Consider the following 20793-nt stretch of genomic DNA (forward strand, 5'->3'; position numbering starts at 1 on the left):
TATATTTTTTGTTTGTTTGTTTGTGTGTGTGTGTGTGTGTGTGTGTGTGTGAGACGGAGTCTCGCTTTGTTGCCCAAGCTGGAGTGCAGTGGCACGATCTCGCCTCACTGCAAGCTCCGCCTCCCGGGTTCACGCCATTCTCCTGCCTCAGCCTCCCAAGTAACTGGGACTACAGGCACGCGCCACCACGCCCGGCTAATTTTTTGTATTTTTAGTACAGACCATGTTAGCCAGGATGGTCTCGATCTCTTAACCTCGTGATCCGCCCGCCTCGGCCTCTCAAAGTACTGGGATTACAGGCGTGAGCCACCGCGCCTGGCTATATTTGTTTTTAATAAACAGTTTTTTGGTTTTGTTTCTGTCTTTTCCTTTTTTATACTTAGAAAACTAGAAATTCAAAAGTTCAGCTTTTCAGGTCAACCACCAGATGGTGCTATGGGATCAAAGCAGGGAATCCTCCATACTTAGGAAGAAACAACCTCAAAGAGGCAAGCCAGTATTCAGTTGATAGCGAATTAATACCACCAGGACAGTCGTACGCATACTTTATAACTATAAACAGAAATAAAAATAAGTGGATTAATTTAAGTTGGTTTTACTGGTTTTGGGTTTTTTTTTTAAAAAAAGAACTTTCTTCAGAGACCCAGAAGCATGGCCTTCCTATATCCAGGTAGTCCAGGCAGTCCAGTCCCCTTCACAGACTACATTCAGAGAAAATATTAAAACATTCCTGGACTGCTACATATTTGGAGTAAGACAATGTGGATTTCCTCTTTTACAGCAATTACAGAAGCAAAGTGTATTAATCACTAAGTAAACTCAAAACATTCTTACTGGAACTTACCTTTTCTACAGAAAAGACCTTTGATAAAAAGAAGAGTTCACTAAAGGGTCCTAGCCAAGATGGCAAAAGTGGAAACTGCTCTGATTTAAATGCACTAATGCTGAAAGTGAATCAAGCAAACGGAAGAGTGGGAAGCTTCAGGATTGTCAGCATGAAGCCCAGTCTCCTCTGCTCATCTCCACTTAATGTCAACCATACTCTCCTCATACCCGCAATCTGGCTCCTGCCTTTATAGGTCCACAGAAATTGAGCTTTCCAGAGTGACCAGTGGCCTGTTAACTGCTGGGTGGAAGAGCATCTTCCCACCCTCATGCCCCTTAACTCCTTTCCAGTGTGTGACCATCTGAGATGTCTCCTTCAGAAGAAACGCTCTTCTCCTTTGTTAGGTAATACTCATTTCTTGATTCCTCCCCTCCCCTGACTACTCCTTAGGCAAGTCGCTGTCTCCTGTGACTTTTCCCACTCCCTGACATCCTTAGGCAAGTCGCTGTCTCCTGTGACTTTTCCCACTCCCTGACATCCTTAGCCCTCTTCTTTCTGGGTTCTGCTAAGAAGTTGTAGTTTTTTTCTAAACCTGCTGGCCTGGCCTGCCTCCCTCCGCTCCCTGCCAGCCCCAATCCCAGCCCCACCCCTAGCCCTGGACCTACTCTCTGGGCTTCTCTTGTCTGCCATTTTATCCTGGATGAACCAAACTTGCTAGTTAATTTTATAACATCATCTTTCTGATGTCACTATTTTAAAACATTTATTCAAGGGTTTAGGATATTTTTTCTTTTTATAAATGTAATAAATATTCACTGTAAGAGTTTTAGAAAACAAAAAGGCACCAAGAAGAAATAAAAATTACAGAAAATTTCACTATCCAGTAAATTTCACTATCTCAATAACCACTAGGAACATTTTGGAATATGTCTTTCTCATCTTTTTATAATGTGTATCTACCCAGAAAAGTCACCTGGGATTATACTACACACAATCTTCATAATATGTTTTTTGCATTAACAGCATTGTGAATATTTTTCCTATATAATTACTTATTTTTCTACTACTAGCTTTAATTGCTGCATCATAGTACATTCTATGAATTCATTTAATTTGCTACTCATGAATACTAAATTAATTTTGTCTTATGATATAAATAATATACAAAAAATGATCTATATTGCTTAATCTTTGTACATATCCTAATTATTTCCTCAGAAGTAAAACTACTGGTTCTAAGGCATTTACATTTTTAAGACTTTTGATACAAATCATCAAATTGCTCTTTAAAATGTTTGAATCTAAACTCTTTATCAGCAGTGTTCAAGAATAACTACTACTCTAAACCACATCTTATCTTTTTTCAATGTTTGAAATTTGGAGATGAAATATGGTGTCTAATTATAACTTGTGTGTCTTTGATTGCTAGTGAGGCTAAACTTTTTTATTTTTCAAATGTTTCTTGGTGCCTTATCATGTTCTTTTGTGTGCTCAGGACATGGAATCTGTCCATCCACTTATTGGCCGTGTAAACTTAGGAAAACTGCTTATTTTTCTCACCTCCAGTGTTTTCTCCTATAAAAAAAAAAAAGGAATGATATGTTTACATACCCCCTAGGGCTGCTGTGAGGATAAAATGAGATAATGCAGACGGAGTACTGAAAATGCCTGGCACATAGTGAGCATGAAATAAATGGTAGCCATTTTTCTTTGCCTAATTTTTTACTAGATTATTTGTTTGTTTTTTCTATTTATAAGAATCCCTGTTTCTTTAGTGGCAACACCACTCCATATCACACAGAATAGTAATAATAGCTACCATTTATTGCTTAGGTGCTATAAGCCAGGTATTGAGACATTCGCATTGCATACGATATCTCATTAAATCCTCGGGAACATCTGATTCCTATTTCTTCATCAATCTAAATATCTAAATAGTCATCAAGTACTATTAGTTCACAAATTGGATCCAAACTGTTCCTTCCTCCTCCAGTGCCATTTAGAACATTACATGCTGCCCAGGACTAATGAGATGTCCTCTAAACTGAACTCTCTAATTCCAGATGGCTTTGCTGCTTTCCAATGCCATTTTTGTTTCGTTTTGTTTTTGAGACGGAGTCTCGGAGTCTCGCTCTCTGTCGCCCAGGCTGGAGTGCAGTGGCCGGATCTCAGCTCATTGCAAGCTCCGCCTCTTGGGTTCCCACCATTCTCCTGCCTCAGCCTCCTGAGTGGCTGGGACTACAGGCGCCCGCCACCTCGCCTGGCTAATTTTTTGGGTTTTTTTTTTTTTAGTAGAGACGGGATTTCACCGTATTAGCCAGGATGGTCTCAATCTCCTGACCTCGTAATCCGCCTGCCTCGGCCTCCCAAAGTGCTGGGATTACAGGCGTAAGCCACCGTGCCTGGCCTCCAATACCACTTTTAAAGACACAACTGCCAGAAAAATGATCATTTAGTAATTTCAGAATAGCAGAACCCATAATAATTTTTTTAAAGCTCAAAATATTTGATGGCTCCAGTGACCTCCTGGCCAGTATTCAAAGCCCCCCACAATCTGTCTCTGGTCTAACTTTTCAGCTGTGGGACCCCTACTTCCACTCTTTCCTTTCTCTGCAACCCTGCCTTTACACACACATTCACACACCCTGCAAACACTTGGCTGTAAGCTCTCATTATACTACTCTTTCACCTGTGTCTTTTTTCACTTAACTCCACAAATCCCAAGCATCTGCTATGTTTCAGGCACTGTTCTCTAGGCATCTCTCTTTCTCTATGCAAATCTTATGGGTTATGTTTCTCCCTCCTACTAAATGATATACCATGGTGGGATTTTCCTTCCATAATCATTAATAATTATTTGTGTATTCAAAAGCTGTGTCATCACCTCTTTGCAGGTACTGTTAGTTCAAGGGCTCACGTTGGGGGAAAAGATTTAGTACTACAGGAGTGTGTGCAGGCAGGAGGTATGTTGAGAACACAGTGTCTTCTCACAGAGATTTTTATAGCCAAGCTATATGAGAGAGGACGAGCAGACCAGAAAAGGAGGAATAAGTGATAGAGACATATTAACTTTTAAAACCAAGAAAGCTACCCTGTTTCTAAGTTATCTTCTTGGACACACCCATTTTCCTACAGGAAAGAAAGATGTAATGAGGGAGGAAAGAAAACTATGCTTTCCACATGTTATGTAGATGTTATTATTCCCACTTAAAAGATAAGGAAATCCAGGTTTGAGGTTGTGAAACAATCTGCCTAACGTCATACAGTGAGATGATGAAATAATTATGATTCCAACCCAGTCTTTTTGACTCCAGCATCAATCTTATTTCCTATACACAGGCTGATGGCTAAAGAAAGAAAAAACTGAAACCTTGATTTGGACCGCTTCTATCCTTCACCTCCCAGCCAGGACCTCGCTCAACAGTTCTCACGAATGCCTTCTCAAAATCCCCATGCCAGGATCCCCAGGGGTCCTCTTCAAGCAGCTCGTTCTGACAAATGACTCAGGCACCAGAACAGGAGCTTTCAAAGTGAATATGCTGCATCATAATTTTCTCTGCCTCTCTTGTTTCACTTAAGCAAAGGGAGAGCTTTGCAAGCATGTGGATCCTTCTTGGCCATTACCCTTAGCAACATTAATCTTTGAACTCTTCACCATCATTTACTTAAGAGCAATGACATGCCCAGAGATATTCCATGACTGATGGCAAAGTTACTAAACATCTAGATTTCCCGATGCATTTTTTTCTTCCTTTCACCCTGTCATTTCCATGTTAAGACAAAAAGTGTTGTTGTTCAGAGGCCTTCCCAGAAATAGCAAGCAGTTATTATTTAGGGAAGTTCAGGCAAGGATTAGAAGAAGTTGCCCTTTTCTGGCATCCTTTGTTGCGCCCTGCTCCTACATCCCCACTGTCCCTTTCACTAGTTCCTGTCTCTCCTGCTCACTCTTTGACCATGATTCATTCTTCTTACTTAGTTTAGAGTGGGTCAGTTTTAGTGGAGTATTTTATAGTGTTTATCCTCCGTTCCTTCCTTTTCATCTTTTTGCTGCCACATTCTTTTGGCAAACATTTGCTGAGGATCTACTGCGTGCCAGGCTCTGTGCCAGCAGCTGGGCTTCATAATTTCATTTCTGACAATCACAATAGCTTCCAAATGGATATCCCTGCCTTAAGTTTCTCCCCGAATCCATCTACTACATCCTGCTGCCAAACCAATCTGTCTAAACTCTACCTTGTAAACAGTACTCTCCACCCATCTGTCCATGGGATTAAGTCCCTACCTATTAGCTCTCTTGTATCTGTCCTATAGATGCCTTTTAGACTTTTACATTGTGAGGTCCAGGGTGTTCTATTTATTTACTCCCCGGCATGCCATGTGCATTTCCACCTCGGTGTCTCATAGCTCTCTAAATTTTCAAGTCCTACTCCATGTCCACTTAATAAATGCTTGGAGGCAAACTCCATCCCTGGGACAGCAGAGGATGTGGCCTAACTAATACGTTCTAGTTAAGGAGGAAAACTAACTTAACACTTCTACCTAAGAGGAGTCTGAATGTCCCAGCCTCAGGGATGAGAAGCAATACTCACCATGTGACCTTGCTAAATCCTGAAACTAGAATTCCCATCAAATCACTCTTCCATTCACTCGGTCATTCGATAAAATAGTTTTTGAGTATCACCTATATGCTAGGCATCGTGATGAGTGCTAGGGAACAACAGCGAGTAAGAGAAACAGGTTCCTGCCCTCATAAAGATTTTAGCCTAGGAAAAAGGACACATTAAACATACAAACAAGTGCAATATGTGAGTAAATAAAATATTAAAAGTAATGGCGAACTGTGATTACTTTTGCACTAACCTATAATAGAAATGTGGAGTGTTAATGAAAAGAGAAATAAGTATTGTGATGCAGCAAGGTAGGATATGCTACTAGAGACAGGAGGTGCTATCAAAGAAGGTCTCTGAAGAAGAGGCATTTAAGCAGAAATCCAAATGGTGAAGTCAAGCATTCAAAGAGATACTACAGGCTCTTGAACAGCAAGCACACAGACACAGACACACACACACACACACAAACACAAACACACACACACACACACCCAAAGCCAATGCAGGTCAATAACCTCACTCCTCACCGGCTTTGGTCTTATGTGTAATTCTTTTGTTCAGTGGGGATGTGACAGCCAGCCCCATCTATCATAACCATAATAGCTTCTCTTTTGAGTACACAAACAGCTAAGCCTTTGGTTTGCAGATCTTTAAAATGATTTAAATTTCATCTATATAGTTTTTCTACTTTGCTGTGCTAACAGGGTGATTTATTTCCAACTCAAATTTGCATAATATTTCTAGAATCCAACATAGCACCCTGGTGATACTCATCACTCTGTACATTGAAAATAATTGTTGGTTACTTTTTAGAGTTGGTATATACCAGCTCTTTAAAAAATCTGTAAGTTGCTTTCCATACCTCGTTGATTAACTGGATCTTTAGCTACGTAGGCAACATAGTCTGTAGTATCCTATAAAAAAGGGAAAATGACTGTATTTAAAATGGATGAACTGCACTGTTGAAAGAAACATATATTTCGGACATGATACTGAGGCAAGGACTTAAATACAAATGTTTTTATTTAAAGAGACAAGAAAAGCATTGTAAAAGGGAACATAAACAAATATACACTACATAGTTTAACAATTATGGAGTCCATGTTCTCTGTCCATTGGGGAAAGAATCAGAAAATTAAAAATTTAGAGGCAGACTGTCATTAAGAATAAAATAGAAAGCAGATAGGGAATATGTTAGGACATATTCTTTAAAAATGGCTAGGGACTATGATGCTATCCTAGATTGAAAGTTGAAGTATCAGGGATTATGCAATCACAAAGGTGACATAAACTAAGATAGGGCATCATGATTTCCTGTTGTCCAAACATATACCACATGTATCAGAAAGTAAGTTGACTAAAGAGACATGTTGGATTTTGTGGTTGTTAGCTTGCTTGTATGCAGTGCAAGTTAACTTAAGGGATGATAAAGTGAAAATACAATGAATTTATTTGATCAATATACAGAAAAGAAAAATCATTTTCTAAAAAAAGAGAACCCCTGAAAAACTTAAGAAGTTCAAAAAGAGATGCACTGCTGACTTTGTAAAAACAAACAAACAAAATGCCACTTGGTAATCCCAGTTTTTATCGAAAACAGTAAGCTGATGAATGATAAGGTTTTAATAATTAAAGATGCTTTTTGTTATCTAAGTTCTCGGGAAAAAAATACACACAATGCCATTTGCAGATCAGAAGTATGACTCTCTAGAGGGAAGATGCAATCAACTGGCAGGAAATAAAAGCCCATGTTTGTAATACCCTCAAGGACAATCACTTAATAACCCACAATGAATCATCACACAGGAAGCGGATCTCAGGGTCAGCATAACTCGTCTTGGGCAATTAAAAAAATAATAATAACACATACCTAAGTAAATTTCTCTTATGCAAAAAGAAAAAAGGTTTTAAATATCCGCTAAATAAATAACGCCATATCTATGGGCTTTGTTTTACGTGAATTTAGAAGGAAAAGCACAATTGCTGGGGACTTTGCCACTCTTATTCAAGTGACGAGGTGGTCTGATGCCAGTCATGCTGTCTGGTAGGTCCAATTATGGGAAAGAGGCTGTGAGACCTCTCCAGACCTCAGTTTCCTCATCTTCAAAACAGCCTCCAACGCTGGTATAGTTCTAAAATTCTATAGCTGTAAACATTTGGGAGAATTTACAGAATGCTAAAAGTAAAGCACAAATAGCAAGGGAAAATATGTTTTTTGTTTTGTTTTGTTTTGTTTTGTTTTGTTTTGTTTTGAGACGGAGTCTCGCTCTGTCACCCAGGCTGGAGTGCGGTGGCCAGATCTCAGCTCACTGCAAGCTCCGCCTCCCAGGTTCACGCCATTCTCCTGCCTCAGCCTCCCGGGTAGCTGGGACTATAGGCGCCCGCGGAAAATATGTTTAAACATATTTAATTTTTGACATATTCACAATGCATTTGTTAAGTGGAGAAAGTATATATAGCCATAGAGACATTACCAACAAATGTTTTCAGGGCTGACGGATGGAAAACAAGTTAACTGTTTTTGCAAAGAGAGTAAAAATGAGGGTGAGCAAAGGCCAAGAGATGAGAAGACTATTCATTATTTTTGAAATTTTGGAGGAAATCTTGGAGAAAGATTACTATGTTGGACCAAAGGGACTTTGAAGTCAGCTTCCTACCCTTGTATGTAGTTCGCCCTAAAGCTGTAAACTATCTCGGTTAGTATCCTAAAACAAATATGGGCATGTGTTAGCAATAGTGGTAGTAGTTACTTCTTGTGACGGTGTGCCAGGCACTGTGCTAACACTAACCACGCATCATTTCACTTAATTCCCACAACACTGTCAGGCAATAGGGATTATCCTCCATTTACACATGAGGACTCTGGAGTTTAGGGAATTTAAATAAGTCAAGTCTACTTGACTCCAAAGCCTGGCAGTACATCACACTGCCTCCCTGACCTGATGGTAAAACTTCATAGAGATGATTTCTAATGCCAGTGCTTAGGGTGGCTCCAGACTTCTATTTTACTAGACAGGTGCTTTAACCAACTAAGCCATGGCACTGCCGCCAGATTTCTATTTTAAATTTGAATCAACAGGCTTTCTCACCAGCTTCAGAGAGCACAGAGGTGCTCTCAATGCAGCAGGTACAAACCTTCCCCATAGTTGCCACAAATTATTTACTGTTTGTTTTTGATAGGAACGGTGCTTTGGTCAATTTAAAGAACTAAAGGCACGTGAAGAGAGTATGAAAAGATTTAAGATTCTGGAGAACAATAATAGAAATCATTCAGGGCATGCCTTGAGTAAATGAGTGTTTGCACACCAATCTAACATGATGACAACCCTGGAGAAATTTAGGGCAAACACCAATAATTATTTTTCATACTACATGTATAAACACTACTTTAAATCTCTTAAGAAAAGTATTTGAATTCCTTCATGGATGACTGAGCTAGGAAGACGAGAAAGTGCTGGTATTTTTCAGCCCGGATTCAGTAGACCCTCTCTGCCAGCCATCATCCTTGGTGTTGCTAATGAGGCCAGATTACAAGGCTGGATGGAAAAGAGTCCAGATAGGCTCTTGGGTTCAAATAGCAGCTGCTAAGCACCTGACACCTTGTATGTCCCTTATTTGCTAATGGGAATTCACAATTAGGCATCTGTGGAATTTCTTGGGGAAAAGGTAGAACTCTTAACATTTGGTTTACTTTTAAAAATGGCAGCATCATAGAACTAATATATAATAGTTATTTGAAAATAACTACACCCCAGGCTAAAAGATGAGGAAGTAGTGATGCCTAAAGGGGAAACTGAATAACCATTAATTAGAAAACAAGGGTTTGAAATCCTAGGAAGGCTGCTTTTCTTCCATGTGCTTCGTGAGCCAAGATCATGCCACTGCACTCCAGCCTGAGTGACAAGAGTGAGATTACGTCTCAAAAAAAAAAAAAAAAAAAAAAAAGCATGTCTTGGTTTGACATGCTTAAATACTTTGGGTCATTGGTAGCCAATGTGAAGACAAGTAATTATTGAGGTGTTTTTAAGAATTGGCTAATTTAAATAGCATTTAGCTACATATTTTATACACAGGTAAGTTACACCAACACCCAAGTGGAAGAACCTGCTTAAATACTTTAGATGCCAGTAAATGAAGCAATGATTACAGAGTAACTTCAGAACTTTACTTCCTTTTGCGATATACAATTATTTCTCCCCCATTGCATATTTAGCAAAAAGTTTAAAACAAATTAAAACTACCATGATATCAGCTGCCAGATTTAGTTTTTAGCATCCTCATATTTTCTTGGGTTTCTAGGTTATCATCCTATCATTGATGACTCTACATTTTATTCCTCAATTAGAAGTGAAAACTAAATGTGGTGGATAGAAAACAATCAATTGCTAAACTGAATTTTATTGGTTCGTTCCTGAAGGATATAATTTTTTTTAAAAGAAATGCTTTGCAGAAAAGAAGGTAATACATTCTAAGAACAAGGTCTGTGTATGTTCCCGCTGTTTTCTTGACATTACTGATGTTTAACCATTATGAAAGTCATACTCTGTCCTCTTCTAACCTTTCATCAAAACATATGGAAGGTTAGAAGAGGAAAGAGTACAATAAAAAGACCGATAATGTCACAGAGTGGCAAAAGTATTCTTCTACTCCCTCAGTTTAAACAGATTTGCTTCTTGCTCAGTTGCAGGCTCCCTAGCTTCAAAGCCCCTCTCCTTTTGCTCTGGTCCAGAAATGGTGCAGTAGGGAGTCAAGGAATGACACTCCATTCTGCAAAGTAGGCTTGGAGAAATCCTGTACAATTTCCAGGAAATGAGTACCACACAACCTCTTCTTAGTAGAGAAGAACTACAAGTTCTCTCTCCCCAGCTCAGCATTTCCTCCATGAGCTCCTGCAAACCTGGTTGCTCATTCCAGATTAGACTTAGTTGACTTGGTTGATATACCAAGTGCAGTTGATTAGTAAAGTGTGCCAGAAACTCTGTGTTGAGAAGAAATTCTAAGGCAGGATTGAGCAACACATGTGTGACACACTTGCTTTTCATGACCTAGACATTATCAACAGGAAGCTTATTAGATGATAACTCCATGGCTAATAACATAATGCAGCACTACTAGATTCATCTACTAATCCAAATATTTTAAAATTTAATGATAGGAAATATTTTGCCCAAGGCAAATTTTTTATTATCTGCTACATGTAGCGATTCACAGACTGTAATAGGATGTTAGGAAAAGACATGTAGTGGCTAATATGGTTTATGTAAAAGTTTTTTTTTATCATCCAGCCCCAAACGTCAAGAAGTTATTTTAACTCATAAAAAGAACTTTTGTGAATCCATACTTACAGGATCCCCTCCAGAGGCAAACGAAATAGACTGCATATGATGATTTGCAATAATCTGAAAAACATAAACATGTATGCTAATATGAAGTAATCATTATTTCTAGTTATATACAGTGTAACAGTAATAGACATACATTTGTTTGTTTTGTTTTTACCTGATCAGCATCCCTTTGGAAACCACCCCACCTACGCTCTATAATAATCTCATTTAAACCATGAGATTCTGGTGATTTTGTAATGCCCATCTCACTGCCCTTGCCTACCCAGGTGGAATATTATCTAGGGCTAGCCAATCAGAAAATACCATCTCTCTGGATACAGCAGAGCCAATCAATGTCTTTTGAGAAGAATTGAAATGAATAATAGGAGAGAAAGCATCTCTCTCTGCCATTAAAAACTATGTAAGCCCAAAGCTTCTGGGGGCCATATTACGCTGCTATGTGAGAAAAGTCTGCTGGAATATGAAGTTTTTCTTCTGATGAAAATCAGAACTGAGAACTAAAAATAGGAAAAAAAAGTCTGCTGGTAACATTTGTTCCATCACTTTAACCAATATATTTCACCCTGTCCCTTTATATTTTTGTTTATTTTTGCAAAAGTTAGTTTGAATTTGATTTCAGTCATTCACTACTAAATGTATCCTGAGCAAGGCACTAACATTAAGACTTCTAATATGAATAAGAATCACCAAGTAAAGTGCATTAATCAGCTAAGAAGACTGTCCCTTATTTGAGAGTCTAGGATTGCTTGTTTGGAAACCACAGTGTAATGACCATTTGCAGAGCCATATTTGTCATGCTATTTTGAAGGTTCATTAAAACACCAACTATGCACCTATTGACTAATCCTGTTTTCAGAATTGTGTGACAGAATCTACCAAAGCTGATTATATGAGATGACCAAGCAATTCTATTCCTAGATGTATATCCAACACAATTGTGTAAATATGTGCAACAAAAAATATTCTCAAAGAAGATAATAACTGCCCTGTTCATAAAGGCCTAAATTGGAAACAACCCCAATGATGACTATTGTAATATTCAAATGGTGGCATACTATATAGCAACAACATGTTTGTTGAGCAAAAGAAGCCTAATACAAAGAATATATACTGCATGGCTTAATTTATATGAAGTTCAAAACTAGGCAAAATTATGGTATTTGAAATCAGAATAGTGGTTATTTCTGGAGCACAGGAAGAAGGGGCAAACAGTTTTCCGGGATGCTGGAGTTTCTTGATCAGAGTATTGGTTATACAACTGTTCATTCTGTGATAATTCTTATGGACTTATTATCTGTGTACTTGTCTACATTTATATTTCAGTAAAAACAAAGTCAATATACAAAGATCAATGTCATTCCCATATATCAACAATAGTTGGCCAGGCACGGTGGCTCACGCCTGTAATCCCAGCACTTTGGGAGGCCAAGGTGGGCAGATCACGAGGTCAGGAGATCGAGACCATCCTGGCTAACATGGTGAAACCCCGTCTCTACTAAAAATACAAAAAATTAGCCGGGCATGGTGGTGGGCACCTGTAGTCCCAGCTACTTGGGAGGCTGAAGCAGGAGAATGGCGTGAACCTGGGAGGTGGAGCTTGCAGTGAGCCGAGATCGTACCACAGCACTCCAGCCTGAGAAACAGAGTGAGACTGTCTCAAAAAACAAACAAACAAACGAAAGCCAATTAGACACTGTATTTGGGGGAGAAAGGTATACTTTGTAAGAGTACTTTAGTATAAAACTAATAAGAATCATGTAATGCTTTTTGGAAAACTTCATTGAAGAGTATAAATAAGACCTGAACAAATAGAAAGATATATATCACTTTCACATATGAGAAGACGGTATGACAAAGGTGTCAATCCTACCCCAGATTAATTTATAAATTCCATGCAATCCCAATAAAAATGCTTCTAAAATTCACATGGAAGAATAAATGTGCAAGAGAGCTAAAGCAAATTTTAAAAGAACAAATGTATAAGAATTCCTTTATCAGATAAGAAATATTATAATATCATATTCAAGATGCCCCTAAATTCATATGAAAGAATAAATGAGCAAGAAGAGTTAGGGCAATTTTTTAAAGAACAAAGACAAAATATTCCTGATCAAACAGCAAGATATGAAAGTGTAGAAATTTCACAAGAATTCAAAGTCTAAAAATAGACTCATGTATTTAAGAACTTTTAGTCTATGATAAATGTGACACCAAGCAGCAGTCAGCCAGAAATTATGTGTCCATGGTGAGGAGAAATAGAGCAGAGGCTCCCAACTTCCCTGGCCACAGACCAGTACCAGTCTGTGGTCTGTTAGGAACCGGGCTGCACAGCAGGAGGTGGGCAGTGGGTGAGCGACAGAAGCTTCATGTGTATTTACTGCTGCTTCCTGTTGCTCACATTACTGTCTGAGTTCCGTCTCCTGTCAGATCAACGGTGACGAACGGTGACGTCAGATTCTCATAGGAGAATGAACCCTTTTGTGAACTACGCATATGAGGGATCTACGTTGCATGCTCCTTATGAGAATCTAATGCTTGATGATCTGAGGTAGAGCTGAGGTGGTGATGCTAGCGCTGGGGAGTGGCTGCAAATACAGATTAACAATAGCAGAGAGGTTTGACTGCACAGAGACCATAATAAATCAATTGCTTGCAGACTCATATCAAAACCCTACCAGTAAGTAGCAAGTGACACTTAAGCTGCATCTGGTGGCAGGCTACATAGTGGCAAGTGAGTTGATGTACTTCAGTTTGTACAGCTGCAGCTGATGGCAGGCTTTAAGTCAGAATCTGACGATTTTAGTTTGTGCCTGGCCCGCCCATTATCTTATTTACCACTTCCAGCCATGTCTCTTTCCTGCACCGTGCACTTTCTCAGTCAGTTTTGGTAAGCCCATTAGCTAACCCTAGCCAAAATAAGTAAAAAACAAACTTCGCTGGAGAGCTTCTTTGAAAAGGGAGAAAGATCCACGATGAGACTGCAGAAGACTTTAAGGCTGCCAACAAAAACAAAGCTGCATTTAAAAGAAAATATCAAGAGTCCTACTTAAAATACCAGTTCATTACAACAGGTGATTCACATTCTCCAAGCTCACTTTGTATAATATGTAGCAAGTGGCTGTGTAACAAATCCATGAAGCCTTCTAAACTGCTTTGTCACATGGAGACCAAGCACCCTGCATTAATACTAAGCCTTTGGAGTTTTTCAAAAGAAAACAATGTGAACATAAAGAATAGAAGCAATTATTGAAGGCTACCACTTCATCAAATGTGTCTGCACTGAGAGCATCATTCTTAGTGGCTAACCACTTTGCTAAAGCTAAGAAGCCCTTTACTATTGGTGAAGAGTTGATCCTGCCTGCTACTAAGGACATTTGTCATGAACTTTTAGGAGAGGCTGCAGTTCAAAAGGTGGCATGGGTTCCTCTTTTGGCTAGCACCACAACTAGATGAATTGATTAAATATCAGAGGATAATGAGGTACAATTGTTAGAAAGGATTAATGAGTCACCGTGGTACACAATCCAGGTTGATGAGTCTACTGATGCTGACAACAAAGCAACAATGCTTTTTTGAGTATGATATATTTTTCAGGAGGATGTGAATGAGGATACATTATATGCACTTTTGTTGCCAACCAGCACCACAGCTGCAGAACTATTCAAGTCTTTGAATAATTACATATCAGGAAAATGGAATCAGTCATTTTGCATCGGTATATGCATGGGTGAAGCAGTTGCCATGACTGGATGGCATTTTGGTTTCACTAATCAGGTCAAAGAGGTCGCTTCTGAATGTGAGTCTATGCACCGTGTCATCCATACAGAAATGATGGCTAGTTGGAAAATGTCACCTGAAGTTAACAACATTTTGCAGTATGTGATTAAAATTATCAACCATATTATACATGCCCTTCACTCACATCTGTTTGCACAGCTCTGTGAGGAGATGGACGCAGAGCACATAATGTCTTCTCTTATACACAGAAGTGAGATGGCTTTCTAAAGGTAGATCACCGGCCAGAGTTTTCGAGTTAAGAGAGCTGCTGCAGAGATTTCTTTTTAGAAAAACAGTCACCATTGGCAGCACATTTCAGTAACACAGAATGGGTCACAAAACTTGCTTACTTGTGTGACGTATTCAACCTGCTCAATGAACTCTATCTGTCACTTCAGGGAAGAACAACAACTGTGTTCAAGTTGGCAGATAAAGTGGCTGCTTTCAAAGCTAAACTGGAATCATGGGGGTGACAAATGAACACTGGGATTTCTGACACTTCAAACATCAGCAGAGATTTTGAAAGAGACTGAGCCAGGGTCTTCTTTCTCCCAGCTGGTGCATGATCACCTATCTCAGCTTTCCAGAGATTTTGAGCATTACTTCCCGTATCAGTCAGGGTTCTCCAGAAGGACAGAACTAATGGAATATATATACACATATATACATATACACACACATATATATACACATATATATATATGTAAAGGGGAGTTCATTAAGTATTGACTCACACTATCACAAGGTCCCACAATAGGCCATCTGGAGGCTAAGGAGCGAGGAGAGCCAGTCCCAGTTCTAAAACTGAAGAACCTGGAGTCCGATGTTCGAGGGCAGGAAGCATCCAGCACAGGAGAAAGATTTAGGCTGGGAGGCTAGGCCAGTCTCTTTTCACATTTTTCTGCCTGCTTATATTCTAGCCACGCCGACAGCTGATTAGATTGTGCCCACCCAGATTAAGGGTGGGTCTGCCTTTCCCAGTCCACTGACTCAAATGTTAATCTCCTTTGGCAACACCCTCATACACACACCAAGGATAAATAATTGTATCCTTCAATCCAATCAAGTTGACACTCGGTATTAACCATCACACTTCCCATTCACAAAAGACAGAATGGATCTGTGACCCATTTGTGAATAAGCCAGGTGAATCCACTTTGTCCATGCTAGAAGAGGATCAACTGCTTGATATTGCAAATGGCGGTGGCCTTAAAAGTATGTTTGAGACAACTTCAAATCTCCATACGTTCTCGATTAAAGTCAAGGCGGAATATCCTGAGATTGCCACAAAAGTACTGAAAAGTCTCCTTTCATTTTCAACATCCTATCTTTGTGAGGCAGGATTTTCCACAGTAACAGCAACCAAAATGAGATTACAGAATCCACTGGACATAAGGAACACACCTTGGGTGTCACTGTGTCTCATCACCGTCTAGTTGCAGGACCGTCTAGTTGCAGGAAAACAAGCTCAGGGCTCCCACTGATTCTACATTATGGTGAGTTGTATAATTCTACGTAACTACAATGTTATAATAATAGAAATAAAGTGCAGAATAAATGAAACGTGCTTGAATCCTTAAGTATACACAGTCATATAATTCATAGAAGTATATACAACTTAAAAGCAGAGGCTTTTAAGTTGAAGACAGGTAAAACATGTTTTTAAAAAACACACAAAATAGTATTTTGCTATGAATACATAAAGATACATGTAAATGCAAATAAAAAGAATTTAAAGAGTACACGCCGCGTTGGTAATAGTGGAAAAATACCTACCCGGAGAAAAGAAATGGGACCAAGTATTTCTTCGCTATAACTAAAAAAAAAAAAAAAAAAAAAAAGGACAATATATATGTCGTTTGTGAATTTAACTTTTTAAATGACAACACTAAAAGGACAGAATGGATTAGTTCTTAATATGCTGATCTGTGGTTATGGATGTTGTCTGGTTTGGAAACGTGGATTTAGAAGTCATCAGCACATAGATAAATTGCCCTGGAGAGGAGGAAGAAGGGAGGGGAGGCACATTAATGTTAGGAGGGCCATGTAAAGTTATTTTCCAGTTTGCTGCATCACAAGCAACAGTAGGGTTAAGTAACACAGAAACTGTTACGCTCTTGCCTACAGGGTCCCTAGATACCAAGTTCGAATCGACGGAAACTTAGCTCAAAAAGCGACGCCCACATCCCGGGAAAAACATTGAGCTACTCCAACCACAGTGGCGCGCCAAGCAGGAGGCGGTACCTGAGGACCACGCCTGCGCGCGGGGTTACGCAAGCGCGCAGCTTTTGCGCACGCGCACAAACGCACGGCCGCGCAGCATCTATCTTGCTGGAAGCTTTTTCCGAGAGGTTGAGCGGTTTGCATAATGTCGGAAATGGCCGAGTTGTCCGAGCTGTATGAAGAGAGCAGTGACCTGCAAATGGATGTGATGCCTGGCGAGGGTGACCTACCGCAGATGGAGGTAGGCAGCGGGAGCCGGGAGCTATCCCTGCGTCCCTCCCGCAACGGGGCCCCGCCACAGCTCGAGGAGGAAGGCCCAATGGAGGAGGAGGAGGCCCAGCCAATGGCGGCGCCAGAGGGGAAACGGAGCCTTGCTAACGGGCCCAACGCTGGGGAGCAGCCAGGCCAGGTGGCGGGCGCAGACTTCGAGAGCGAGGACGAGGGCGAGGAATTTGATGACTGGGAAGACGACTACGACTATCCCGAAGAGGAGCAGCTTAGTGGTGCCGGCTACAGAGTATCAGCTGCTCTTGAAGAGGCCGACAAGATGTTTCTGAGAACAAGAGAAGCAGCCCTGGATGGCGGGTTTCAGATGCATTATGAGAAGACCCCGTTTGATCAGTTAGCTTTTATCGAAGAGCTTTTTTCACTGATGGTTGTCAATCGTCTGACCGAAGAACTCGGCTGTGATGAGATTATTGATAGAGAGTAGTTACATGCTGTTAAAAGAGGAGGAAACTACTTGAGGAGGGACCCAACTTTCCGCTATCTTTTGGGTTCATTCCAAATAGTTTTGTGCCATTGAAAAACTTGACCTTCAAAAAAATTTGTTTTTCAGAATAGAAGACAATAGGACAGTGACTGCACAGTTGTGAAAAAGGAGAATCATTAAAGAAAAAGGAAAAAAGATTTTAAGACCGTTGAAATCTGTTATCAAGAATGTGCTAAAACACCTATGGCTTTGACTTTGTTATTGATCCAGATTATTTTCCTTGCATTGGGGAAAATATCTTTCATATTTGTTTGCTGTAAAGATGGTTTTGCAAGAATAAGTCATGACCAAGACAAACTGCCAATACAAGAGCCCACTGATATTAATTATATAATGAGAAAAAATGTATCCAACTAGGACACATATCTTTTGAGTTATTTGGACTGAAAGTTTAAGAAAACTTGGGAAATTCTATTTTGTGATCTAGTCAAGCCGTAGTTATCAAAGGCTAAATTTTCAGTGTAAGACAAATGAAGTATTCTTCATTATTCCAAAAGGATGAGTAAACTCAAAGATGTATCACATGTGCTCTGTATCTTAAGATGTGTTTCCAAGAGCGTCTGAAATTTTGTTTGTACATGTATCTTGATCATTTATAAAGCCACTGTGATATATAAATCAAGAAAATTCATTGTCATAACCATTTTTAAAAGTCAAAAATTAAGACATCTTTAATTAAAAACTTTCAAATCTAGACACTAAATGTGTGTGAATGTACAAAGAAACCATTGCTCACGCTGTTATATACTAGAGAAATTTTGTTTTGCTTGCTGTTTTAACTTGCAAGGTGAAATACTTTAGTTGAACTTCATATTGTAAGAACTGTTAATAAAAAGTTGTCAAGTAAAAAGCCCTATATCTAAAAAGACTTTATGAACAGTTATTCTATCAACTTTTAAAGGTTTTAAACCTACCCAGAAATTACCTTGGTATCTGAAGTTTCCCTCTGTCTCCTCCTCTAATTAAGCTTGTTATTTGTTATGCACCAGCATTGGAGATAATAAAATTTCTTGTTCTGTGTATTTTGTTTGGCTAATAATATTGTATACATACTTTATACTAGTTTTTATTGTATGTGTTAACCAGTATTAAGGGAAAATAATCCAGCTTCAGCTATCTAATTCACAAATTAATTTCTGGAAATTAAACTTTGTAAATTAAGTTTTTGCCCTACAAGAATTTGCTGGTCTAGGAAAACCTGCCCTATCAATGAGTATGTTGCCATGGTTACCTTACTAAGATGCTGAGGTTCTAGGAGAGTAATGATTACATCAGAAGGCTATGTTCAGCAAAATGAGTATATCAGCAGGTTTTATCATGATCAGTAAAAAGGTTCCAGATGCTTCTGCTCCATTATAGCAGTAAAGAACAAATATCCAATGCAACAGGACAATTCAGAGCATTATTTATTTTATGGTCATCCTGCCTTTTGGGGAGAGAGATCTGTAAAAGATAGGACTGTGACAAGGATGATCAGAATTGTTCAGACACTAGCTGGGTTGGGAGGGAGAGATGGTGGAAGTAAAGTGTTGGTGCTTAGACTTCTTAATCCTACCACTTCCACTGCTATCTCAATTAGCCTGTAGCTACGGTCAGATGAGTGTGGATAATTAATTGCATGTGTGATGTAAATTAGTTTGAATGGGGGTATGCTAGTGCACAATAAACTGGCTGGTTGTATTTACCTCCAGATGTTTATCTTTACTAGGAAAGATAAACTCTTGAGGAAAAAAAATCTGACGTCCACAAACTAGAAGGTTGTGATTCTGTTTCTCTCTGGGACTAAGTAGGGCACAAGAGTTGGGGGTGGGAAACACTCCCTGTTACATCTGAAGGCCCATCTTGGGGAGAAAAACTTGGGCTCTGCAATTGGCTCGGTTGTTTTTCAGTCTTAAAAATAGGCAGTAAGCAGAGAGACAATGAAAATTGTAAATACTTATTTGTATTTATTGAGGATAGAAAATTAACATTTTAACACCCCTTTTAGGGGTGTAAAATCATTTGTATTTCCTTTACATGCAGTTACCACAGACAAACCAGACTACTTGGTTAAAATTTGGGTTCTACTATTTGTTAGCTCAGTAACTGGGAAATTAATCTCTCGGGCTCGGGTCCTGAACTGAAAATAGGGACAATTGGATGTACCTTACAAATTGTGAGGACTAAATGAAGATGTGTGTGAGAGTGTGTGTGTGTTTGTGTGTGTGTGTGTGTGTGTGTGTGTGTGTGTATCTTCATTTAAGGGAACTAGAGAAAGGAGTTCTGGGGAAATTCTAACTGATTTTGCAAGATAGGGGATTTAAAGAAGCTTTTGAGTACACAGTGTGATTAGGGAGAGTTTTGCAAATTTATCCATATGTATTACAAATGTTCGCTTAGATCAGATATCCCATGTTGGCTATCTTCAGGCCACAGATCTATTTTGTTTGGTTCATGCTTATAATTTTAAGAGACCAACATCTCAGTACAGAGATAGCAGCTAAAAATCTAGATTCTTACCTTTTTATTATTATTTTTTTAAAGTAAAAGATCTGGGAGCCTTTGACCTATAGACCTATGTAGCCCAAAACCAAACAGACAAAAAAGCAAACAAACAAACAAAAACATCTGATTCACCTTTAGACAAGGAAGGTGTTCTGTTTGCCAAGTGTCAGTGTTATCTCCCCAACATAGAGGCCAGGTAGCACTTGATATTTATCATTGGGCTTGCACCATTGTTTTTTCTTGTGCTTACACAGCTTGCATTACCTACTTGGCCTCTAAATATCTCAAGTTGCCTCTCCTTGTAGAGACTAAAGGATGTCTCAGTTTTTGCCTGTTTTACCTTAACTCTATTACCCTTCTGAATTCAGTATCTGTTAGAGTTGTAGAAATCAGTAAAGAATTAGTGGGAGTGTGAGCTACTGAGACTCTGACGTTTTTGCTTGAGGCCCTAAAATACTATATTAAAGTATGTCAATAAAGTCTGTCGCTTGAATTTTGAAACAAGGAAATACCTATAACTTACCCTTGCAAAAGTGTATTTTCCCATCTTGAAATATGGTAATATTTAAAAATTGCAAGCATTACATGTTTAATATTTTCTGCCTCTGGAGGTTTGTAAAATATTTTCTGGGAACGAATGGTTATATTCTTGATGTTCTCAGTGACCAAAGATAAATGTGAACTATCTGTTCCATAAATGCTATCATCTATGAATATATCCATAAACTTGAACCTTTGTTTTTAGTCCAAAGTATA

General features: G+C 39.1%; 2 protein-coding genes across 2 annotated transcripts in view; one reads left to right on the forward strand and one right to left on the reverse strand.

Annotated features, from left to right (window-relative positions):
* Window positions 1–20793, reverse strand: part of SHC4 (SHC adaptor protein 4) — a 142747-nt gene that overhangs the window by 38637 nt on the left and 83317 nt on the right. The window contains exons 5-6 of the mRNA XM_050797168.1: window positions 10782–10835; window positions 6299–6350 (exon numbers count right to left, since the gene is read on the reverse strand). Of these exons, the coding sequence (XP_050653125.1) occupies window positions 6299–6350; window positions 10782–10835 (106 nt within the window). The remainder of the gene's footprint in view (window positions 1–6298; window positions 6351–10781; window positions 10836–20793) is intronic.
* On the forward strand, window positions 16648–18575 carry EID1 (EP300 interacting inhibitor of differentiation 1). The gene has a single exon (XM_050797211.1). The coding sequence runs from the start codon at window positions 16927–16929 to the stop codon at window positions 17491–17493; it is 567 nt and encodes a 188-aa protein (XP_050653168.1). The 5' UTR covers window positions 16648–16926; the 3' UTR covers window positions 17494–18575.

This window comes from Macaca thibetana, chromosome 7, assembly GCF_024542745.1.
Source record: "Macaca thibetana thibetana isolate TM-01 chromosome 7, ASM2454274v1, whole genome shotgun sequence".
In the NCBI taxonomy this organism is placed as follows: domain Eukaryota; kingdom Metazoa; phylum Chordata; class Mammalia; order Primates; family Cercopithecidae; genus Macaca; species Macaca thibetana.